The sequence below is a fragment of the Dromaius novaehollandiae genome, chromosome 2 (assembly GCF_036370855.1).
Source record: "Dromaius novaehollandiae isolate bDroNov1 chromosome 2, bDroNov1.hap1, whole genome shotgun sequence".
Classification (NCBI taxonomy): domain Eukaryota; kingdom Metazoa; phylum Chordata; class Aves; order Casuariiformes; family Dromaiidae; genus Dromaius; species Dromaius novaehollandiae.
Genome location: NC_088099.1, coordinates 76,697,925 through 76,723,575, shown reverse-complemented (window position 1 = coordinate 76,723,575; position 25,651 = coordinate 76,697,925). Strand labels below are relative to the sequence as shown.

Genomic DNA, 25,651 nt, shown 5'->3' with positions numbered 1-25,651 from the left:
TCCTTCAAATTCAAACCAGTGATGCTTTTTAAAACCAGTTATAGTTTAAAAACGTAACATTTTAAACAGAGAAAACAGCAAGAAGCCTGTATCACTGGACTCTAGCTAGAAGCCAAAGCCCCTTCAAGATCTTGCTTACCTGCTAAGGCCACATACTACACACATACCCAGCGCATTGCCAGCGCTTCACTTCAGCTTCCAAAATACGATGCATTGGATCAAGAAGCTGAAAGAAGCCAAGATATCTGGGAACCACTTGCCTCAGCACTGTGGTAGCAGAATTAAGAGACAAAGGCTAAAAGTGGAGGAAGAACTGTAAAATACCTCCTCCCTCAAAATAAGTTCTCCATAAAAAACATACACAAGGAAGTTAGGGGGATTAGTTTGGGGAAGCCCACTGCTGGCAGCAAGTTAGAGGCAGATAAGAAGGAACTGGCAATGCAAAGCTGCTCTACAGACCCTATCAGTTGTAACCAATTGCTGTTCTAAACAGGTTCCCACTAAGTGAAGGATGACAGATTTCAGCTATCCTGTTATTCTGTACTCACAACTAGAAATTTTCCTCCTTTCAGAAGGTGAAGGTGGTAGGGAAGGAATTATCAGTCCCAAAACAGGTTCAAAGATTTCCAAGAAGAAACAGAATACTACTTCAGTGTTAATCTTGCTCAAAAGAAAAAACAGTAAGAGTTCAGACTTAGTTCAGACTTGGTTCAGTCCAATTTTTTCTAGCAAAACTACTTTGTATTAGTTAAGATTTTCAGTAAAGAATACTTACATTGCAGTAGAAAGGATTTAATTGCTTCTTTATCTCAGCTTCAGGATCCATATTTGATCTTTAGATGATACGGAATCTCTAGGAAAATACAAGAAGATTACAAACTATTATTTTAGCTTCACAAAACCATTCGAATTTTTGTTCCATCCACTTAAGTGTTAGTTTAAACTTATGTCTCATCTTCAGTCACACTAAACCTTTAAATCTCAAGACTAATAACGATATTTTTGAAGAGAACATGATTCTGTTTACAGCTTGAGAGCTGAGTGAAGTGTGGAAAGAAAATAATTCATTTCCAAGAGTTTCCCTCAAGAAAGCCATACACCTTCAAACAAAACAAATTCAAATTATTTAACGCCTCCCTTTCTTGCCTGGGATTCAGATGCATACATGAACAGATTACACACAGGAACAACAGCTAGGCATGCAGAGCCCCAAGTGCTTATTCATAACAACATTAAGGGCAGTTTTCCTTCACAAGCATGCTCCCACTCCCGACCTTTCAGGCAGGAGGGCCCAAAGCTATAAGCCCTCTGCAACCAGAGGCACACAGAGAGCGAGCCGGCCCCGGAGCCGCCCGCGGATGTGACCCAGGGCGATAAGGCAAGGTGGCCGCGCCGACACTCCCAGCTCACCGGAAGGCACACGGTGCCAGCGTCACCAGGAATGACACCCCACTTGCTCCTGCTGCCCGACCACCGCTGCACCCACGGCCCCGACGCAGGAAGCACGCAGATACCGACGGAACCTGGCGCGCAGGTGGCTGCAGGCACTCCCCCGTGCCTGAACGGGCTCCTTCCCACAGACCCACTTGAGAGGCGACTCTTGCCGCAAAAGTGGGCGCCAGCAACCTCTCCTCCTCAGTCTACACGGGGGGGGGGAGTGTCAGCGGGAGATTTATCGCTCCCAAGAGCCGCTCTCGCGCATCCGCCGTTACGCGCCAACGGCAGCCAGCGCCGCTCTCCCCGCGCGAGGGCAGCGGGGGCACACGGCGCGGGCGGGAACGACGCCCCTTGATGCGCGGAACCAGGCTGCCCCAGGGCAAGCATGGGAAGGCTGGGGCCGGGGGTTGAAACCCCCACGCCAGCGGAAGGAGATGAGCCATGAAGCGGGCGCTGCGAAGCAGCAAAGTCACCCGCAAACGCTGCTTACCCGCCTCCCCGGCCGGCTTGGGTGAGCCCGTGCACATGCGCAGCGCTCCGCCCGCTGCTGTCGGAGGTAAAGCCCGAGCTGGCGTCCCCCCGCGCAGCACCGGGACTCGGGGGCGGGGCCGCGACGCCGCCCTCCGCGGGCGGTGGCTGCGCGCGGGTGTCTCTGTCTCTGTCTCTGTCTCTGTCTCTGTCTCTGTCTCTGTCTCTGTCTGTTCGCGGCCCCCCGGCCCTCCGCGGGACCGAGCAGGAGAGGGAGGCGCCGCGCTGCTGCTGCCGCCCCAGCAGCGCCTGCGCCGGGAGCTTTGCCCGCGGGCAGTGTCAGGTGCAAAACGCCTTCCTCGTCCCCTTTTGGGGGACGTTGGGTTTTCATACGTCGCTCCCCAGGGCATCGTTCAGTACAGCCGCATCTGAAGGGCGAGGGTCCCCCAGGGCGGCACAGGGAGCCCCGCCGCCCCGCCCCGCGCCAGCCGCGACCCGAGTCCGCAGCAGCGCAGCGCAGGGTGAGCGGCGGCCGTGGGCTGGTGTCTCCTCTCCGGGAGGCCGGGAGAAGCCGGCATCGCCCCGCGGTCCCTCTGGGGAGCCGGCAATCCAGCTCGGGGTTTGGCAGGAGCTGAGGGTGAGCCGGCGACCTGCCGGCAAGGAGGTGAGGGCGGAGGCGGCCTCGCCGCCGGCGGAGGGGGGAGGGGCGCGTGCTGCGCACCGCGGCGCTTTGTTCGGAGCGCGGAGGCAGCGCGGGGCTGCGCGCGGGCCCTGAGTGCGGTTGTGTACGCAGCAGAGCATGGTCTGCGCGGGATTTGGGTAACAGCGTGAACGGCTTTTCATTCCGTCTGTCATGGTAGATGTTCCTGAATTTGTGTATCAGCCGCAGCCTGCGTGTTTGCCTTGGGTGGTGCATTCTTCTTTGTCAGGCTAGGACCTGTTCTTTCTCATTCAAGTAGAAGAGAAGCAAGCAAGGAAATAAAACCAAGCTCAAGTTAATGGTTGAGAAGTTCTGATACACAAGAGCCTGGTAGGATTCCTATTTATGCCTATTTTTGGTGAATTTCAGACAGTCATTTGGAATAACAACCTGCATCCATTATCTTTGCTTTGCTTTGGATGTCCTCCATAGCTATGAGGATGACCTCTTTAAAGTGTGTGTGTGCGCACGCATGTAAAATTTGCCAGGAGAAAAGTAGGCAAAGTACCTTAACTAAGATTATTTTATTCATTTAGCAGACAATCCATGATAACTATTAATTTGTGTTAAAACAGTTAAAAGCACTTGGGGGGTTAATTGATTATGTGTAATAGAATTTCCATATAGATCTCATTTATACTTGCATCTAATTATATAATGATTTCAAGTCTCAAGGTAAACAGGGTTGGACTTGGAATACTCTGAGGAAAGCTGTGTGAGGAAAAGCTAACATTTGAGGAAGAAGGATGCTGTTTATTGCTGGTTCTGTCATTCAAATGAAATGTAAACCTGTTGTTTTTGACTGGTTTTGGTCATTGCATTTCCATGCCTTTCCTTTCTGCCTCGAATACTGAATAAAAAAAGGCAGCATTATGATTGAATTCCAGTTGTGTTAATTACTAGTTATACTTAAAGCTTCATCTTTAATTCAAGTTGGATAAATAATTTTTGTGTTTTTTTAACTATTTCTGGTTGTAGGCCTGATGTGCATTGGTAGATTAATTCCATTTTCACCCCAGAAGTGACAACACTTCACTAACCAGCTATGATCTATGTTTCTGGTTAGTACAAATGTTAGGGTTATGCTTTCCACTATAACTTTCTCTTTGTGTTTTCTCATGCCTCAAGTATTTCAGGGGCTGAAAATGTTCACTCATGCCAACTTGAAGTGTTGCTGGGGGAGGAGGCTTATTTGCAACTGACTTGAGTTTGTGTGTTTATTTAAGTGTGCAAACAACATAATACATATATATATATATGCTTATGTACATAGATGCACTTTACCTATGTAATTATTTTTCAAGCTTACAGCCCATCCCTTACAGTCCTCCAAAGAAGAGTACTGTACTTCAAAGTAAAAATCAGGAGTTGGAAGATAATTTTTGTTATTTTAAAGTGATAAAGGTTTGTGTAAGAAGAGATGTACTTAGGTCACTGAGCAATGTCACCGGAAAATATTTAGGGTAAGGTACTTAATGCATGTATCTTTGTCTGGGCACCCGTAGGAGCGTGAGAAGCCTTTCACTCTGTGTTTCTTAGAATTTACTGTGCAACTGTCCCCATGTACCTACATGTTCCCAAATGGATTCTGGTTGCTGTCTGAACTGTACACTGTAAACTACTTCCATTTCAATACAGATTCATACATACTAAATTATATCCTGGGCATATGTTGTGGAAGGCTCTTTCACCCTCAAAATGGAAATTATTTTGGCCATGAGATATGGAACTATAGGAGTCCTCCATGGAGGAGCCAGCAGACTTCCAGAACGTGATTAGTACGCATAGAGAAACAGGGGTGAATGTACATACATGGTGGTGTTTTGCTGCAGCTTCTAAGTGCTCTAAGTTCTCTGACATCTCAGAGTGCTTTCTAATTGAAAATGCGCTTTAATGTATTGAAGGAAGTAGGCTAAGCATGTAACATCTTGAGAAGAATTACCAATAAGTGCATTAAACTCTTTCAGCAGTTCAAGTTTTTTATGCATCCTAGATTGTAATCCTGAATTCTTCATGGAATAGACACAAGTACAGTGTGTATGTATGGAAAAAATAATCAAGAATGTGTATGGGGAAAGGGAAAAGACTAATTCTTAGAGTGGGACCTACATTTCTGTTCTTAAACGTACAGCATTTGAGCTTATGACTGGGGATCTCGGATGCTACCACAGTAAAATAATAGCAATAAATGATAGTGTGGTATATAAGCAATACTTAAAGGTTTGCTTTGGCTCCAACCATGAGAGAGAAGTTTTCATCCTAATACGCAGGGTGTTAAATATGTGAAGTGGTGTTTGACAGTGCTTTAAATACTTACTGATATCAGTTCATCTCTGTTAGTCTGTATAGCCAAATACTTACCTCCTTGGAATCCAGAAGTCTAGATGTTACTGATTTTAACTTTTTTGAGCTTAGAAAAGTCTACAGAATTCTTGAAAATCCTTTGTTTTGCTAATTAAAAGGCTTTTCTATACATGAACATGTCACGATTTTTAGTCTGAGATTATCAGACATTTTGAAGCTAGAAACAAGATTCACATACCCCAGTTCAAAGCAGTGTCAGCCCTTTCTGATCCTGGTTCTCAGGATCATATGGTATTGGACCTTACAACTTGTGATAGTGATGCTTTTCACTTTTTTTCATCAGTAAAACTGAGCTTAAGACAGGCCGAAGAGTAAATATTTGGTCCCAATATCTTAAGCAGCTGTCTAAAGCAGCTCAATGGTTTGGAATGGTACAGTGAGTCCTAAGTAAGACAGACAGGCAGACAGACTCCATTTCAGTACAGGTCTTTCATATTTTACAGGTCTTGAGAGCTGTTTCCTGGATGAGCTAAGTTCCCAGTTTTCAGTATCCTTTTGTTAGGATGTATGTTTCCGATCTTTTTGCTTAATTTCTTTTCTTTTCTTTTTTTTTTTTTTAAGGAACTTCTGAAGCAGATGTTCTCTTCTGTGTATTAGACCTAGATATTATAATGATTGGTAGGTGATACTTCAAGTTTACTTACATACACTTAGCTTGCACTGTGAGATTATAGGTGTTTAAGAATTCTTATCAGCAACAAATGGGGTGATGTAGGTTTTCACAGAGGACAATAAATAACCTGATGTAGTGTGATGGAGGAAATACTGGATCAAAGAACTGTCTTCTTCGCACTCGGCCACCCTTCTCTCTCCCTTCTCTCACTTTTTGCTTTCTTGCAAATTAAACGGGTTGTTCTGTGAGCAGCAGAACTAATGAAGGCTGGCTTCCTATGGATCTATGCCGCTTGCCCCCTAAATCCTGTCCGCTGCAAAAATTCCAGCTTCCCCATTATTTTTTTTTAAGAAATGGCAGAACTGACTAGCCAGGAGCTACGTAGGTGCTAACTGTCCAATCAGTACATGCATGGTGATTGCCCGGTAGAATACTGCTGGAAAGAAAATACATAATAAAGTGTTCCTTGCCTCTTTTTCACTAGGGATACAATTTAGCTACAGCTACTGACTTTCCTGAAACTTCTGGAAATGTAATCATCTTTGAGATATACTTTGCTGTCTAATTGCAGCTCACTGGGTGCAAGAATTTACTGGGGGTGGAGAGACACAAATGGATGGAGAGTATGGTCACTGAGCCTTATTTCCTCAGTAATGCCTTTGATTTCTATTACTGTAGCAAACAATTTTTTCAATTGTTCCTTTTTCTGGCAAACTGAAGCTCTTAACTGTATGTTATATTCTTTTAAAGTCAGACTATTATTTATTTTTTTCCACTTTGTTTCAGTTTTGCTATTCTATGCTTTGTTTAACTGCCTTATCTATTCCTTGAATTCTCTTCCTAGGTTTTCTGTTTTTTATCAGCGTTTTAGGGGTTATTTGGGACATTCCTTTTTTATGTGAGAGATGTTTTCTCATTTTGAAATTTTTAGGTAGCCTGTCCATTAGTTTCCTTTGTGATTATAAGTAGTTGCCCTCACTGGAAGAAGTAAGAATAACCTTGATACTTATGTATCAAGACATTTGGAGGAGAGGAATTACAAAAGATGGTACAAAGAGAGGTAAGATTAGTGCACTGGAGTTAAGAAAAAAAAATATTTGGGCTGAAAAAGTGGAAAGAAATCTGATGGTGAAAGTTATTGAATCATCAGGTGGTGTTATGAGGGAAGCAGTGGGCAAAATACTATTAAAATTTCTTTTAGGAAGGAGTCCTAGACTGTTAGGAAGATGAACCAAGTATCTGAATGTATATATTCCATCTCTGACCTTTTTATTAAAACCAGACGAAGTATGAACTAAGACAGACATCTTTTTTTCTAATTAACTACCCAGAAGTTTCTGCACAAAACTTAAAAGTAATTGTGGCCATACAGCTGTGCTGAGAGTGAATGAGATGAAAGAAAAGAGGAAAAATAAAAGAAGAAGCTACTTTTTTTGCAACACAGTTATGTGTTAATTATTCAAGGAAACATTGTATGGGATTTTTTTGTTTGGTTTTTTTGTGTTTTTTTTCCTATGGGTAAGAATTCCCGGATATCAAATGCCCTTTTCTAATTCTGTACATAAGCGCTAGGTTTGAGGAGAGAGGCGGTAGTTAACATGGCATTCTAGGCTGGTAGGTGGTTACCGAGAGTGTCCAGCAATGCAAGCACAAGGAATAGTGGGAGAAGATGACAGACATGCAGAGTGAGCAGTAAAGGGCTAGGAACCTGTACCTTCAGAGAGGTTAGCTTCTGTAGTTAATCCATATCTTCTTGCAAACCTTGCCTCTTCTCAGCATCATAATTCTGGTCAGGGTCCTGTCCCCTGTTGGATGTCAGTCAAGGAGGGCTGAACACAGGGGAGAACCAAACCAACAGAAGTCTTTAAAAGGAGATCTTATCGTCATTTATCATGTAACTTTCAAATATTATAGAAAGGATAGAGAGGAGAAATAGCTACCTTGAATTAGCAAGGACAGAATGAAAGACAGAGAAAGACAGAAAGACCATCTTTCTGTCTTTCTCTAGCAAAGAAAACACAAACCTGCTGAACATGGCTTTAGACTTTAGCCTGAAGCTATCAAAGCCTGGATTTCAGAACTTGTTCTATAGCTCAGAGTTTTGAAAACTCACCTGGTGTAATGAATAGGAAAAAAGTTTTTCTATAAATTAAAGGCTAAGTATTCAGTATCAAGGCATAGAATAGGGCACAAATTGTAACATAGACAGGAGGCTTATCTTCATTATCATATACTTCTTACGTAACAACATAGCCACTAAAATGGCAATATAAACCAACATGTAATTATAATACAGATAACCTGAATGTTTCATTTTTTACTCTGAAACTACACATAAGCTATTCTAGAAATGAAAGTGTTTTAGAATCAGAGGCTTAGATGTTGTGTACTGAAATGCTATGCTTAGGAATTGTTTGCTGAAACAAACTTTCTTGATACTGTAACCAGTTCTTATCTGCTTTTTGTTTTCAACGTTGTTTTCGTAGGATTTCTGGCTTCTTGGAGAAACAGAAAATGCAAAACGAAATAATAAAGCCTGCTAAATACTTCTCAGAAGTGGAGAAGAGTGTGCTGCTTGCATTAGTTGAAAAGTACAAATACGTACTTGAGTGTAAAAAGAGTGATGCAAGAACTATCGCTCTCAAACAGCGTACTTGGCAAGCCCTAGCTCATGAATATAATTCACAGCCCAGTGTATCACTACGAGACTTCAAACAGTTAAAGAAATGCTGGGAAAATATCAAGGCACGGACAAAAAAGATAATGGCACATGAAAGACGGGAGAAGGTAAAAAGAAGTATTAGTCCACTTATAAATACTCACATCATAGGGAAAGAGAAGATTGCCAGCATAATGCCTGAGCAAATGTACTTTTTGCAGAGCCCACCAGAAGAAGATTCTGAGTATCAGCCTGATGCTTCTAGTCAAGGTATAAATGTTACTGTAATGATGCAAGTAGTATTGTTTTGTATGTGGTTTTGCCAGTGATTCTCTTTCAGCAGTCTAAATCTCTCCATTTAGCTGTGACTCCTGGCTACAGAAAAGTAATTTCAGAGCTATGATATTACAAGACACTATATATTTCCCCAGGCCCTCAGGAGTTAAACTGAGTCATTTAGTCAGCTTTCAACATATCTGCCACTTTCTGACAAGCATCACAGTAGCCATCATGCTGGCTTTCCAGGGAACAGGAGAGCCCCAAGGACATATTGATCTTTTACAAAGTATTGTTTTGTTGGGAAAAGGTTGTCTGAGTATTTAAAAAAAAATAAAGCCACCAGCAGCAAATTGATACACAGTTGTCTGATGCAAGAGTTTTCTGCTGCAAGAGTTCTCTGCAGATCTTCCCCACTTTGTTTTCAGGAGGGACTAAAAAGAACTTGTAGAGTTATATTTCACATTGGAGTCCACATTGGAGAATGGCCTTTTTAAAAAGGTTAAGTACTACATTCTTCTTTGTTTGTCAAGCATATACAGAGAGAATAATCCAAGACTAGAAGGGATGGTGGCTGGAGCAGTCTCTTGCAAACTTTATTATGTCGGAACATTCTCAAAATAAGAATAATGTAATTTTTTCCTAAAGATGTACAACTTATGGCATGTACAGGAGTGATAAGGAAGGAATAAATAGTATTCTTAGTATTCTCTGCCTCTCTTCGTGTTAATGTAGACACAGCTCTGCACCTGAGACTTAGATCTTTCACAGAATTTTTGCTAGTCACATGCACGTTTGGCTTAAGCAGCTGCATTAAAGTTCGACTGTAGGCTCAGGCACCTAAATTTAGGTTCCCACATATACATATAAATGTCTATGTTCACTTCAGGATTCTGAGCTTTCATTATAGTCATGGAGGTCTGTTAACAGAGCCTAAAGTGGTTCAGCTCACCCTGAATTAGACCACTATGCTCGTAGGATTCTGTAATAGGACAGCATTATGTAGTGTCTCCTGTGTTATGGTACAGAAGAACAAGGTTTACATGTATACTCCAGTAACTACATTTGTAATCATAAGTTTGTGTTACTTGAGGGGAACAGGGAGAAGAAGGAATAATACATTTTCTGTTGTGTTTTACAGAGTCATTTGTTGTCTCAAACAGAGAACTCTGTGACGAAGAGAAAGACCTGGTACATTTCCCAGTATGTGAAGGTACCTCTCAACCTGAGCCTTCATGTTCTGATCTCAGAATAGCAGCAGATAAGAACTACAGAAGTAAAGCATCTCAGGAAAGTGCTCTGAAAAAGATGCATGAGGAAGAGCATCATCAGCAAATGTCAATTTTGCAACTGCAGTTAATCCAAATGAATGAAGTTCACGTGGCAAAAATACAGCAAATAGAAAGAGAGTGTGAGATGGCCGAAGAGGCACACAGGATAAAAATGGAAGTGCTAAATAAGAAGAAAATGTATTGGGAGAGAAAACTGCAGACCATCACAAAAGAATGGCCTGTATCATCCTTTAATAGACCCTTTCCTAATTCACCATAGAATATAAAGGGACAGAGAGTAAGTCTGAGCACATTATAAGTAATGTGCATTGGAAAGAGTGTTTAAAGAGAGTGTACAGTGACGGAACAGGCGCCCAGTTGATAGTGATCGCACTTTGACTCTTAACATTTAGGGAAACAGTGGTAGAGTCTATGAAGGGGAAAACTGTATTGTTCATTTGTAAGTAAATGCTGACTTGTTTAACTTTCAGATATGCACAGTATTCTAAAAGATGAATGCATTTTTCCCTCTTCACCCTACCATCCTTCTGAAATGAAGATACTGTCTCAGAATAGACCATACATTTGGTTATTCTTTAAAAAACCATAACAGTTTTAAACACCAGGTTAAAGTGTCTGTTTTATTCCTAGATCTTCCTACCTGCCATTTCCTGAATGAAGGGAAGGGTTGGAATTTCTCTCTGCTATTGAGAGAAAAGACACTTGACAGGCATTGATTGGATTATTATGCAGGGACATAGAAAAAAAAAAATCCTATACCTGGTTTCATTATTTCATAATTTAGTTTTCAGAGAAGTTATGAAAATGAAGGAAGTAGCAAAGGGTGAAAGAACCACTGTAACAGTTAAGTCTTTGTAGAAAACAGCAGTAATGTTTTCCAGCGAGCTGGCTGACTGGGAGGAAGGTTGTGGACTGGCCCTCTAGTTGTTTGAGCCCTGATCCTTAAGAAGTCGTAAAGAAGGTGACCTCTTCCTCTGAAGCCACTGTGCTTGCTCTCTTCTCCAGGCCCATCTCATATTTAAGTAGAATATTGAAATAGGAGGGGTGCACGTGGCTACCAATCCTGTACGCTGTTTTCCTGGAGCCATTCTAGGAGAAGAACTCTTCATTGGTTCACAATGCTTTTAAAATACAGTGAGCCATTTGGTCCATTGGCAAACTTTCCCTCTACCTCCCCATGCAATACTTGAGTGCTCAGCAGTTAACTAGTGCATTTCAGTCTCTGTCTAGCTAGAAAAAAAGAACCTGAGACTTGCCCTCTTTTCCTTCACATAACAAGTTTCTTAGGATTCTTAGGGTGGGAAGGGGTTAAAGGGGATCATTCCTGTCTTGGAGGAGTGTTCTGTTTTGTTCTGTCCTGTGTGTCAACATGATGTATCTCCTGTCTTTGCTGTCCATGCAGGGTGATGGGCATGATTTGTATGAAAGCATTCATAAGAAGGTCTTCACAGAGCTTGGGGCCCTGTGATAATAGGTATGCTAGAAAAGCACAAATAAAGATGATCCCTCTCTCAGAAATCATTTAATCTAAAGGGGCAAGGGTTAGGGAAATATGGAATAGAAAACTCAGCAAAGTTTCAGAAGAGCTTCTGATATGTGGAAAGCCATTTTGCAGGAAAGTATACAACCATCATTTGAAGAAGTGAGAAAAATGAGCAAAAACGTAAATTTTCTGTGAAAACGCTGAGTATTCCATTATCTTCAATACAGTATTTTCAGATCATGATTAAGGAGGGCAAGTCCATACAGTGAGCAATGTATTCAAATTAGGGTAGGTTACAAAATATACTGTTCTTCCCAGCTATGCTCCATCTCTTCCCTGGATGTTCTTTCTGGTGGAATTTCTTTTGGTTTTTTGTTTTCTTGAACTGCTCTCCTTTTTGGTGATTCATCAGTCACTGCTATTATCAACTGTAGTACTCACTGTGGTTAATGCTGTGGTACATGCATTGCTCCCTTGAACATGCTAATACAGAAAACACAGTGGGAGTGATTTAGTGCAACTTATTTTACATGACAGAGAAGAAAACAATTTTTGCAGAGGTGCTGCAAGATCAAAAATATGCCGGGTACAAAATCTGAAGTCAGATCCATTTGGCAGCAAACTTAGTTTTCTTATAAATTGGCCATATGAAGGGAGCACAGGACTTCCAAAGGAGGATATAGTTACGGACACTTTTTTTTCTGCTGAATGGAACGAGTACTGGAAGGCAGGACAATAATGTATAATAATAATAGAGGCAAAGGGAAAAAGTAAACAGAAGTTAAGACCTTTTTGTTTAGAGGTTGCATTCTGTGATATGGAGAATGAATCAGTTGAGTTGTAATGACAATTGTTCAGGCATCATCCAGAAATAGGCTAGGATAGGAAAGACCAATAACATTCTCTTAAAAATGACAGGACTCCTCCCATACAGCTACTAAGTGAGAGTAATTTGAAACTACAATATTGAAAGCATGCATGTTAAGGTGTAAAAAGCTAAGGAATGGAAACAATTTGAGCACTGTGAAGAGAGCAAGAATGAGGAGACAGTCCAGGTCTAGATAGCCCTGTGCGAAGGTATAAAATAGTCCAGGGAGAATCTCATGGTATTTGAGATAAATGCGGTTTTGATTCCTGAAAGTTATACCATTGATTGTGAAAGATTGTTTTATTTTTATATTAAAAAAATCATTTAAGTACGCATGTTTTAAGACTGTACTAAGTGGGCAATGCCTTGCATTTTGGTATGTATACTCATCCACATAGAGAAATGCTTGTGTTAATTATGAATCCAAAATGTTTAGTTTTTACACTGAACAAGAGAACCATTTAATGCAGCCTCTATTTAAAAGAAAGAAAAGCACAGCAAAAAGATTAGAAAGAACTAGGATGAAGACAGGAAGGAAAGAATGGTCAGTACATACACACAGGGAGTGTTATGAGTGTCACACCTAACACAAATGATACAAGATGCTTTTGTGATATAGGTGATGTAGAAGGCTTACTGATGCCACAGGCTTCTGCTTTCCCATCTTGTTGATGGCTGTAAGGTTGTTTGATAGACATGCAGAAGGATACAGTACAAGATCAACATGGCGAAGTAACATGTCTCCTTGCCAGCCTTTGCCTTCTCTCTTTTGCTTTATGAAGTGATTGTTTGGCCTGGAGTTTAAATGACTTGAGAATGTGGCTTTTGCCACATTTTTGCAATTACTTCCTCTGGCATTAGGATTTGTCTTTTCTTTTGCTCAGCTTTTCTCATATTTAATATATACGTGTGTAATACAGACAACACCAGCATTTGTTCCTCTCACTTTTTCCTAGCTGACATCATTCAGCTATTTCCACATAATTGTATTTCTCTATTAATTGTTTGACTGGGCTGTATAGGTATTTTCCCAAATCTTTTCATATGTAAATTGCAGGTGGGCTAAAATATTTGTTTTTCTTCTATGGATTTGTTATACAAGTTGTTTACATCTTTCTAGAATGGAATGACAAGATAAATTGGGCACAATGATCCCTGTTTAACTCCATCAGAAAAAGTACATATTAGATAGACATTGTGGCTTATTGTTTTCAGCCTCTTTGTTCTTAGGGAGAGAAAGTATGAGTTTTTTGCCAAGACATGATGAATTCCTTTATGCTCCTGAAAATGCCACTAGCCTGCTTCTAGTGGCATTTCTCCTTGGAGATCATCTAACTCATTATCCAGTATAAACCTTTCTTAACTGTTGATTTTTTTCTTTCTGTATTTCTTTCTTACATCTATGTTTCCCATTATTTTTTTTAACTGGCAATATAAGCACGCGATTTCATCCAAAAGTAAACATTTTGCTCTTTTCTTTCTCTTTTCTCTTGCCTGGATTGCCTAATCACAGCATCTGAGCATGAAATGGGTCTTCCTCAGATGCATCTTCTTCCACTTCCACGGTGTGCTTAGCCGTTGCTGTCCAGCTGCCCAGGCATTCCCAGTTCCAGGCACAGGCTAGAAACCATGTTAGAGGACTCTGAAAGGAGATGGTCACTGTACAGAGAGGTGTAAAGAGAAGAGCACTTTCTCTATTCCAGCTCCATGCAATTCTGGGAGGATAGGCTCTGCCTACAAAGCCATACATCAGGATCAGAGCTAGGTCAAGGTGCTTTAGCTTTTAAGTGACACTGATTCTTTGCAAGTCCTTGGGGTTCTGCAAAGTTTAGATTTAGGCTTTCCTGTTAACAAAATTCCTTCCTTATGGGAAGTGGAAGTCTCAGGCCAAGATTTTCATGGATATTTCCTCAACTCAACACTTCTACCCTGACAAAATTATGCATCCTGCAATCTATTAGATTACTTCTCTTGGCTCCCAAACTGCTCTGTCAGAAGAGCAGGGATCTTACTGCTCTGCACAGATCCTCTCTGTGGCATGCTTTCCTACACTGCAGAGACCTGTTTAGCCACAGATTAACTTTTGTGCTGTTGAGGTACATGGGGTTTTGCTTTTTAGCTTTTTTTTTTTAACATGCAATTACATAAAACAGCTTGATTTCTTTATACGTAAAGAAGGTGTACACAGAAATGTGGACAGATTTCTGGACCTGATACAAGAGCAATAAAATGGAAAACTACCAGTTGTAGCTCTGAATATTTTACAATTCTGGTGGTGAAGGGATTAGGCATCCCACAACATCATCAGCCATGCTAATAATGTTAAACAGACATCTGCGAAGGCAAAAAATGGGCTGGGATAGCTTTCTGAGTGAGTCAGAAGTAAAGACAGCTCATAGTTGTCCTAAGGGATGGCACTGTTACATACATCAAATGCTTCCGCCCCATGGTCTTCACCCTCCCTGACTACTCTTTCCTTTGAGAAACTGGACATGTCCATCATACCAGTCACAGTTCCAGGTGCCTGACAATAAGAAAAGTGACTGTGTCAGGTAGGAGTCCTCCCAGAATTATCAGGGCTCCCTCTTTACTAAACTGAGATTGGATGATTTTCTGAGACTGTAACACAGTCCAGGTATGCATGCCACACCCAGGAAAGAGGTGTGAAATTTGTCCAGCATGTAGTCACTCAAATGCAGTGGGCTGCGTAACTGACAAGGAAAGAATAAGAAAAGAGTGCCTGCTGGATGGCTTTGGGTTATAAAATTGCTCTGTTGATGAGGGAGTGTGGATGAATCTCACTGGATGGTCAACCAGTTTAACAGTAAGAATCATGAAGTATCATTGACAAGTCTGCTGAAAATTCATCCTGATCCAGATTTCCCAATCTGTTAGAGCTGCAAAACAAAAATAAAAGTGAATTTTTAGCAATCAGAATAGGTAGAAATAATCTTTAGCTTTTCTAATGAAGAGCTGGCTAGACTGTAGTTTAGGGAAAGAACTCTCTAACGTAACAGAAATAAAACAAGATAGATTTTTAGATAGTCCTTGCCTAAATTACATGCTTTTTAAGAATGTTGACTGACATTATTTGTTTTCTCTTTGTCCTTCAGTCAAGCTGCATAATAGTTGTGTGCTTCAGTTTCTGACTGAACGTTAGAGCACCTAATTAATCAAATTTGTTTGGCAAGAGAGTAGAAGAAGGTGTGCGTTAAATAGAACTTGAGATTGGTAGTTTTCCACTAGTCTTCAGATATTTCTTCTCACATATAAGGAGCTATTCTTGGACAGTTCTGAATCTGGAATTGGCATTATATGCCAATTTAGTAGTGATTTAGTATATAGCACTAACAAGGTAAAATATAAGTTCACTCTGTGCATTATTTGGTCATGTACAAAACCCTTTCATTTTCTTAGAATTATGCCATGAAATGAAATACTAAGCTACAAATGGACCAATTGAATTACCCTTGTAAATTCCTGCTATGCATTCTGTATTGCAGTATAATGCAGGAAAAAAATATTCTGCTTTTGTTCAGTTTTGGAGTTTTGAATATTTGACCTGTACCTCTCACTGAAGTTCTATTTAAAATTGTACTGTTAGATATCTATGTATTCCCACAGAACTGTCCTTCAACTAAATGAGCCACTTGGCTTTTTAGCTTTTGAATGCCAAGCCTATGGACTGTAAGAAGTCTGAATTGACACACACATGATAAATTCCTTTGTCTGCAAAATATCTTGTAAATGGTGTCATATCTTGAGACTCTAGAAAGTACATATTAGGTGGGTGAAATGATGGATTTGGTATTTAAGCCAGAGCTGAAATTTTGGTGGGCTGGGAGTTATCACTGCTGACCTAAAACAGAGGTTCAACCTGCGCCTGAAAAACAATAATGTCCAATCCAATATCACCTTACCTCCAATTTTCCATCTAAAATGAGGTGTAATGAGAAGTCCTTGTGAAATAAAGCAACAGTAGTTTCCAAAATGCATTTGTTTTGATTTGATTTAATTTCAAGTACTGGCTTGCGTAAGGGCTCGAAGGTGAACTTTATGCTGCACTCTGTGGTTGGCTGATAGCATTCTAAGGAAACTTTCCATACTGATTTTGTTCTGTTCCTTTTAACTGCAGTACTTTTGCTTGGATGCGCTTAGTCGTGTAGTGGTGGTGATCAGACCATGCGAACCGCACAGGTTGCCCTGCAGTGACTCCCTGCAACTTTTCTGATTATCAAATCAGCTGTGATGGATTAATTTAAATACAAACTGAGAGGCCTTGGCCAGGAGGAACAGCTGTCATTACTAATTGTGTCACTGAAGTGTCTCATCACACTGAGAATGTGGCAAGGTCAGAGATATAATCAATATACAATCATACCAGTATCTGTATCTTTATCTCAGCCAATTACAACAATTTCTTCTGCAGCAAATCTTGTTTTGACTTGACTTATAGACCCACCAATTAATTGCTTGCTTCCAGTTTAACACTTGCACAGTTCTGCTGAAGCCAATTTGTTTCTCTGCAAGTTGCTGTGGGTTTGATGGATAAGTCTAGATCTCAGCTTTCATTCTCTTCCAAATTCCAGGCTACCAAAACTACTTGCATAAGTGCCTTGCTGGGGAGCCAGGCAGGGAAAATCAGGCATAAGAAAAGACTGGCCTAAACTTCAGCCCTTCTCCTACAGACAGGATGGCTGTAAGTGGCTCAAGCCACATGTTGCAGCAAACTCAAGCCAAAACCCTGCTGCAACTTAAAAAACAAGTATGGACATAATAATAGAAGTGGGTTACTTTGGTGGACTGTAAAAATGGCTTTGTGTGCCAAGCAATTTTTTAATTGTTTTTTATTAAAATCTTCCAAATCGTGGGACAGGTTAATATACCCTGTCAGTGTTCAACCAGCAAGAGCAACAAACTAACACAGCTTCAGTCTGACAGGTTCGGTTTTCTGTTAGGGTTTGGTTAGCTGATATGGCTAATATATCACACAGACACTTCTAAACTTTCTCTCTCAGAAAATCTTGTCTAATTCCATGAAATTAGTTCACATTCCTCAAACAAACAAACAAAAATGCAAGCCAACTATCTTAAGTCATCCCTTGGATGGATATATACCTATAATTCAACAAAATGAACAATATAACAAATATTCTTCTAAAATCTCATATTTTCAGCTACATGTAGGCTTCTGTGTTTACTTATACTTTACACCTTTCTTTCCAAAGAGTCTTAGGCTTAAGTTACAAGAGATCTAGTCTTCAGGTTCTAGATATCCAGCCGTCCTACTATTTTAGATCTGTAACAGAAAAAGTTCTGGCATTCTGTAAATGCAAATTCAAATATATTCAGTATCTTTTTTTAATTTCCTGCAGAACTAGAAGGCATAGCCCCAATTAGCTTTCTTTTTGTGGTTGTGTTTCTGAACTTCCAGTCACATACTGTACAAATTATCTTGTCACCAACTTGCATTCAGCAATACCAGTGAAGTTATACAGCATATTTTTCAGAAGTACTCATCTGATGGAGCTCCCATTGTCTTCAGCTGGGGTCGTGGCAATTCAGGACTTCTGGGCAAAAAGGGCTCTAGAAACTGTGGACTGGAGTTTCAACAGAGCATGATAGTTACACTTTCAGGTCTCACTGATTTCCAGCAAACACTGGAGACCTACTTCTCATAGGCATCTTTTTGAATTTCTACGCTATGAGACGGATAAGGAAAAAAATGAAAAATGTTGCTTATCAAAAGCAACTGTATATTGTTTTTCTTTAACTTTTTTCTTTCGGTGATCTTTGAGTCACTCTTATTGAGAAATCAGTAAGAAACCCTCTTTTCCAAAAATTCATTCGGTTTTATAGAAGTATTTTTAGAATGCCTGAGAAGCATGAACGCTTTAAGAGATCATTTGTTTCTAAATGTGTTATTGCCATCCTTACCAGTATTACCATCTTGTGATAGTACAATAGGTTTGCCAGGTTTTGAGAAGTCTTATCTTTCCCAAGGGGAAAAAGTAACCTTCACTTTAACTCATCAATGACTCAGGGTATTGTTAAAGGTTGTTGTGAGAAGTTCTCTCTTCACTGTCACTTTTTTATCCTGCAGAGGCTTCCCCTATTTTGCATCTCTGTTCCGCCATCCATGGAATTGCGCCTGAATTCTTTTGGTCAAGGAGACTGTAAGGATCTTCTGAAAACCAAACTGGTAATCTTCCCATGTGTGTTCAGTGTGCTCAAGCACACTACAGTGTAAACACAGAGGAAATGAAAATCTGACCTCTAAAATACCACCAGCACAAGAGCTTGAGAATCCCAAGAAGCAACTCGAATCTAGGCACTCCCTTTGTCATTTTTGTGTAAGTGGTCAAATCATTAGGCATACAGTCTTTATTTACACAGTGTTGTATTTATTCTGTAACATTAGATTCTGTTGTATTTTAACAATATATAAAATTACGTTGTATAGTGTTTGTGCTTCTAGTTGGTGAGGACCTGAAACAGAACTAGCACTTAAGTACTGGGCTATTTGTCATAATATATTTGAAAATGTATACATTTCTTCTGATACTATATATTTTAATGGAGTATTAGATGGTATCTCTTGTGGTCTTTGCCTTTTATTAGCAGCAGTTTCTGGGGCTGGTTTTCTAAACTGCACCGAAAACTATACATCATTTAAGAACTGACCCCTTTTTAGCCAGATGGTTTCCCACTTGGCTAGTCTGATTTTTCTAGCATATATCAGCCTCAGTCATCTCACCTACTGTAAAATCTTGGTTTAGTGTTTTAGTTCCTCGAATATCACAAAAGCTATTTCTGAACCACACAGAAGTAGTTTCAGGAACTGCACTTTTAAGCAAGTTATTTTCTATCATCATTGTTTTTCAATTGATAAATAATACTTACATTTTAGTTTGAATCTCTAAGGAGCTCACACCATATCTGAGTCTTTAGGAATGTGAGGAATGGGGGATTTTCATTATCTTTATTGTGTAGCAAATTTTCACAGCAAATTATTTGTTTTTCCAATAGAAGCAGTGACTAAAAGGAGACAAAAGTAGGGCTCTAAAATGTATACTCTCTAATGGTTGGGGATGCAAGAAACGCAAAGAAAAGTAATATTGGAGGAAGAGATTCAATATTTGTCCAAGTGAGCGGAGTCTACTGTATGTCTGAAATTCACAGAATATGAAGACTAGCTGTACATTTTAGTGCCTTGTTTCTAGCAAATTGGTTAATCATAAATTACTAAACAAATAATTGAGAATTTTTGAGAAAATGTAATTAAATATTGTTAATAGAAACTGTATATTCACAGAGAAGTCAATAAATCATAAACTATTGTTAAGTATTAATTAGACGAGATTTTTAGTCTCCATTCTTTCAGGGTTGTTTTCTAATAGTGTCATCTAATTAATATGTGACTGTGCTATTTCTGTCTTTTAAACTGAATTCTGCTCAACTGCATGCAGCACAGAAACTGTTTCTCAGTTTGCACTATCAAATTCTGTGGGAGAAAGTGCTATCTGCAAGGTCTATTGTACATATTCTCTATAGAACGTTATGTTTCGTTTGACCAAATATCGATAGTCATAATTTCCTCTGAAATCTTGGACCTGTATGTCTATTGAGTGGATCACTTTCCAACCTGAGCTAGGCACTACCGCTTTTCTTATGGGCAGCCTTTGTGTCAGACACTGATTGGCAATAAAAATAATTGGGTTTCTATTAAGAACATCTTAAGGACATCACTTCAAAGCCTACATAGAAATCCAGGAAGCTAAATTACACTGTGACACATTCAAGAAAGTGCAAGTCTCTCCCACTCACAAGCAGCAAATTGAACAGCAAGGTTTAAAAAATACAAGTTTTAATGTTTAGAAGCAAGAAGAGGAAAGAGAGAAGAATGTGTGAATAAGGACAACCTGTGCTTTCTCCCTGCTTCTCCTGGGTTTTCTGTGCAGGCCTGTGGAACTGAAAGCCATGTTGGTATGGGAGATTTCAAATTGGTGTCTCACCTACCTATACTACATGTATGACTTCATGATGGGTATATTTAGAGGAATGTATTTATTCCTTTAGGAATAGGAATAAATACATTCCTCTAAATATACCCATCATGATGTCGTAGAGGAGTAGAAGGAGTAGAGGAATGGGACAAAAACTCAGAGGTAGCTGGATTCATGTACAGAAGAAAACGCAAAAGCTGTTCTGGATCAAGCCACAGCTCCATCAAGTCCAGTATCCTAGCTATAAAAGTGGCTAATATCATATGACCAGTGAAAAGTAAAAATAAAAATAAATGTACAATACCTTCTTAGTAGGCACTGATGTGTGAGGCAGATACTTCATGAGACAGAAGTGATATCATTGTATTTAATAGCCTTCAATGATTTTTTCTTCTATAAATTGTCCAATACCTTTTTGAACCTATGTAAGCTATCAGTATCCACATGTTCCATAGCTGAAATATATACAGAATGAAGAAATATTTTCTTTTATTTACTCTGAATCTAGTTCCTGCTATTCTAACCTGCCGTTCTACCTTTCCATGTAGAGCCTTGAGCTGCAATTTCACAGTTCTTGAGACTGATTCAAATAGAAGAAGAGTCAGAATAGTGCATTCAGTTTCTCTCACACCAGCACAAAGTTGGTTTTAAACTCATACAGAAAAACAACAGCAAATTTCTTCCAGTGCATTTGATCAGAAGAAAACAATTTTTTTGTGAAATTACAAAGAAAAAAGGGCATCATAATTGCATATAAAAGTAGGGAACAAACATCAATTTATACTTTTCAAACAGTCATGCCTCACTTAAAGTATCTGCTTTTCTTCACTAACTCATTTTCAATAGGAAAGAACAGCTATGCTGAGTCAGCAAAGCCTTTGTGTTAATTGATTCATTTTGGCCAGTGGGATGCTTCTTAGGCTTCAGCATCAAATCATTTTTCTGCTTCCTGAAGACTTCCAGAATGTGACCACTGGGCACCTGAAGACAGGTTTGTTTTCCTGAAGTCTTCTTTGATTTTTTAGCTATATACTTAATTATACCTCTTGGTCCAGTAAAAGATGTAACCTCTACCTACAACCTTTCTCCTACCACTGTTTATTCTTGAACACAAGTAACCAGGTTTGCGGCTGATTACATCACTAAACTCAGCAGTTTTTTTCTTTTAATTGTAAAGATTATGAATCTACAGGATTATTATTTAGTTTCATTTGACTTAATCTTCCATTTCAAAAGAGAGCAATTAAACAAAAGGTCTGTGCTTCATGCCAGAATCTTTGAAGCCAGCCATGAGACTCCATTCCCAGAGGATGAAAGATAATTTCCAAGCAGGCCTAAAATTCCTGTTGCCTAAACAAACTAGGTAGATGGTTTTACTAAATGACTGTATTTATTAATAATTGTATTAATTGGCCAGTTATATGAGTCTACTCCCACTGATTTTTACATTTTTATTGTGGTAATCACTTCAATCTTTTCAACACCAGCAAGGTTAAATGCTTGGGTTTCAGTTCTTCTTTCCCCAGATTCTTATAGGAAAGAAGGAGAAAGGGAAAATTGGATCTACCCCACACACTGACTTCAGCACAGGAAGCAACCACAAAATGAACTTAAATACTAGAGAGAGTCCTGTGTACCTGCCTTGCCATTTCTTGTGCTCTGCAGTTATCTTTGTATGGAAGTACAGGTGCCTTATGTGGCTCATTTAAGCCCGTGGGGATGTGTGAGGGAGTATAGGATGAAAAGAGGTGAAGAAATTGTATGGACTGACCTTTTGGGGACCACCAGGAAGTCATGTAACTTTTGTTATTGAAGGAAATGTAGAAGTCATTCCTCTCATTTACAGTTAGCACAAAGATTGCCAAAATAGTTAATAATGCTATAGCAAGCCAGTGACGTGATATAATCTAGCTTATTCAGTGAGATGAGCCTATTCATAGAAGTGTCTCTGTGTAGACAAATGCAAAACGAAGCATTTGGAATTGATACACGAAGCTCTTAACTAAGGATGTAAAAGTAGACAGCCTGAACAGTGTACTTGGTTCACCAAGGACAGGTTGGATCAACATGGACTCCTGGGAGGCTGCTCCAGTAAAGAGGATTAGATGGAAATATAAACAAGGAATAGTAGTAAAAGTTGGAAGTGATGTGTCCCTACATAGCCCTGAGGAGTCCTACAACAAAATATTGTATGCTGTACTCATGCCTACATTTTGAAAATGACATTAAAACTGAATAGGTGAGGGTAAAGACATAAGCCATAAAGTGTTCCGAGTGATGGATAAGAGATGTTTCCTTATACTATCTTAATCTTTTTGGCTTAGAAAAAAGAATTTGGTAGATTGATTTCAGTGCATAAAAATTCCCCTTAGGAACAAAAAAGATTTCTGAAGGGCTCTTTAATCTAGCAAAAATGTGCTTCAGCAGAGTAAGCCTGAGAATTAGACAAAAATATTAATGGTGGTGGTGATTAATCATTGAGGAAGAAAACTACCAAAGGTAATTATAGCTTCTTTTTGTGCTAATGTTATCACACTGAGACTGAATGCTGTTCGAGGGGATATGATTTAGTCAGAATTAAGTCCATAATGGACTTGATTCAGAGGCAATGCCAGTGCTGGAAGGTGAAATGCAGGCCAGGCTAAGGGTTCCTGCTGGCCCCAAACCTTACTGTGCGAGACAAAAGGATGCAGTTCCCCACCGCCCTCAGGACCATTCTCCACAGCGCTGACACTTCGCTTCAAGCTTCAGGTGGCCTTAACTGGAGAGTCAGCGCGGAGAGTAGGGACACGCTCCACATGCCACCTCCTCCCCACCAGCCCCTGCCGGGGCCGGGGCCGCGGCAGGCGAGCGGCGGCGGCCCGCCGCGGCCAGCGGGGGCAGCCACGAGCCGCCTCGGCGCCAGGGCCCCCGCCGCCCAGCCCGGCCCGGCCCCCTCCATCGCCGCGCTGCCGAGGGCGCATCAGCTCCGCTTACCGGGAACGGGCGGAAACAGCCCCACGTCAATGCTTTTTTTTGCGGTGGGAGCAGGCAGCACTTCGGCCTCAGGACAGCTCTTCGCACGCAGCAGAGGGTCCCCAGCTCACCCGCAATGGCTGCGGCTCAGTTCCCTGGGAGACTACCGGCAATTTTAATTTCAGAGCGGGAAACTCTGCAGAGTTGATCCCTACGAGCAGTTTGACCAGTTAAGAGCTGGCAGTTACACTCCCCTCCTAAACCTGCTGCCAGAAGCCAAAGAAGGCTTTGAATTACCCAGTAACTCTCACTTAGCTTGTCCTTCCAGATGATTTCAAACCTGAGATTTGTCTAGCTTTGGGGACAAGGTGGATCACATGGCTCAGCCATGGCAGTGCCCCAGTCCTACTAACATAGCAGCGGGAGTCTGCAGAAACTCAGCGTCTCTACTAGAGAGGTGAGGAAAATGCTTGGCATGCATAACTTTTACTAGCAATTTACAGAAAAATGCTGGTCTGGCTTACAAATGGTGCTATTTTAAAATAAATTTCTTTGCTGGTATGAAAAGCCAAGCCAACATCTTTATTTTGTTTTGGCCTAAGACAGTTAGGGACTGGTTTGTACTGAAAGAAAAGCAATCACTTTTCTAGTGAAATCCAAATTACATATAGCCTATACATAGCATGTTGTACTTTGCTTAAAAGCAGAGTTTGAGTAAAGCTTTCCATGTGGACAAACCCTTTGGCTACTTTCTTCACTAAATTCTAGAGTTTCATGGGTTTAAAACAAAACCAGAACAAGGGAAATGCATTGCAGGTGAAATCCTTGCATTTTTCAGTCAATGGGAGTTTTTCCATTGATGTTGGTGTCCAGGAAATCTTTGATAAGGGTTAGGACAGGATCAGAATCTGCAGGAATTTAGGAATCCTCATGTTTGTTTCCTCTGATAGAGAAATTCCCCAGATCCTCACCTCAGCCTGCAATGTTCCTTGCATTGCCCAACAGGGAAATTCCTGAAAGTCTTTGAGACATTTATTTTCTCAGATTACATCTACACTAGGAAAAAGGGCTGTTTTTAAATAACAATAGTTACTGTCTTATAAAAGCTGGTAAGGCAGCTCAACCTGTTGGTTGAACATACACTATTTTAGTGCATTTTCTCTTAAAACCCTGGTTTTCTGATACAGGTTTTTCCTCATCAAGGTAGCAGGTAGATTTTTCTAGCTGGAGAGCGGGTAGCAGAGGTTTTTCTTCATCAAGAAATGCCAGGTACTAATTATCATGTTTTAAAATCACACAATTTTGCCAATCCAGGCAGAACCTCAGGGAAATTCTCCCAGATTTTGTTTATCTACACAGCGCATAAATCTTTTAACCACTCCATTTGCCTGGGGCCAAATGGGGGTTATACACTGCACATAAGCACAGTGAACATGCTGTGGTAGCCTTAGGAAGTCAGAGTTGTTGAAAAAACTGTATGTAAACAGTTATAAACAAGTTTCCAAGATCTCTATTAAATGAGCAATAAACTAATCCTCGTCATACACAGATAGGCACCCATGTCTCAGTTGTTTAAGAGCAACATTGCGTAAGACACAGTGCCGGAAATACCATAGTCTAAAAGCACCATCATTGTGTCCATGTGAAAATGAAAACAAAGACAGCCAAAGACTGGGGAGGCTGATGAGCACAGAGAACACTGAAATACACACAAAACAGCTGAAGTTCGTGGTCTGTTTTGACATTGTTGGTAACATTCACATGTGTTTCTATTTTTCAAAGAAAACATACCTGTACTTTGTCATATCATTTCTGCCAATTCAACTTCTGCACGCTCTGACTGAAAGCACTTAAGCAACACCAGTTTAAATCACCACGCGGAGACCCAGGAAATTATCCCATGAGAGTTCAGCAGTGAGTAACTTCTTCCCCCTCCCCAGCTGAGAGCTAAACAAAAGGGTTCTAAACATACACATTTTCTGACCCAATGAGAGAGGCCAGGGAAGAGAAAAATTACCACAACATATCAACCTGCTTAACTAATAGTAGGAAAAAACCATCAACTGCTGGTTAAGTGTCCTGACCTGATCCCCCCTCACAGCACTGTGCTAAGACAGAAGCTACATGACCCTGTCGAGCAGTTACAGCCCACTCACAGTTCATCATTCAGGCTCAGAAGGGTCCAGTTTCTTTGTGGACTGGGCTGCAGCTTTCTCACCCTGCAGGACAGGGTATCACCTCTCCTGGCAGGGGCTGCTGAAGTTCTGTGGCTGCTTAGAGAGGCCCCAGTAGTGTGTTTCCGCTCCAGGCAGTGGCCTCAGCACTGGGCAGCACAGCAGCCACTGCTGCTGCCTAATGCCTTCCCAGCCAGCTGCTTGCAAGCCACCTCCTTGCAACTTCCACCTACCACCTGTAGTCATGGCAACTCAGTTCCCACACTGCCTTGCCAGCCTCTGAGGCTCTTCTGAATCATTGCAGGTCCAAGGGTACTACCAATCTTTTTTCTTAAAAATGAAATGAATGGTCCCAT

General features: G+C 40.6%; 2 protein-coding genes across 22 annotated transcripts in view; one reads left to right on the top strand and one right to left on the bottom strand.

Annotated features, from left to right (window-relative positions):
• The window catches only part of LOC112989253 (uncharacterized), a 177,713-nt gene extending 175,692 nt beyond the window's left edge, over window positions 1–2,021 (bottom strand). For 3 of the 4 annotated variants that reach the window (XM_064506778.1, XM_064506781.1, XM_064506780.1), the window contains exons 1-2: window positions 1,928–2,021; window positions 776–853 (exon numbers count right to left, since the gene is read on the bottom strand). In XM_064506778.1, the coding sequence (XP_064362848.1) occupies window positions 776–826 (51 nt within the window). In that variant the 5' untranslated portion in view covers window positions 827–853; window positions 1,928–2,021. The other variant, XM_064506779.1, reaches the window with a different exon arrangement.
• MSANTD3 (Myb/SANT DNA binding domain containing 3) lies at window positions 1,926–19,515 on the top strand. 18 transcript variants are annotated; one of them, XM_064506788.1, is made up of 6 exons: window positions 2,025–2,248; window positions 2,766–2,935; window positions 5,531–5,591; window positions 6,518–6,642; window positions 8,069–8,511; window positions 9,659–19,515. In XM_064506788.1, the coding sequence occupies exons 5-6, from the start codon at window positions 8,097–8,099 to the stop codon at window positions 10,066–10,068; spliced, it is 825 nt and encodes a 274-aa protein (XP_064362858.1). In that variant the 5' UTR covers window positions 2,025–2,248; window positions 2,766–2,935; window positions 5,531–5,591; window positions 6,518–6,642; window positions 8,069–8,096; the 3' UTR covers window positions 10,069–19,515. The 18 variants fall into 18 exon arrangements, with proteins under 18 accessions (XP_025966089.1, XP_064362865.1, XP_064362858.1 ...); XM_064506785.1 differs by having other exon boundaries at window positions 2,025–2,426; XM_064506791.1 differs by having other exon boundaries at window positions 2,025–2,569; window positions 2,865–2,935.
• Window positions 19,516–25,651: the final 6,136 nt, after the last annotated feature.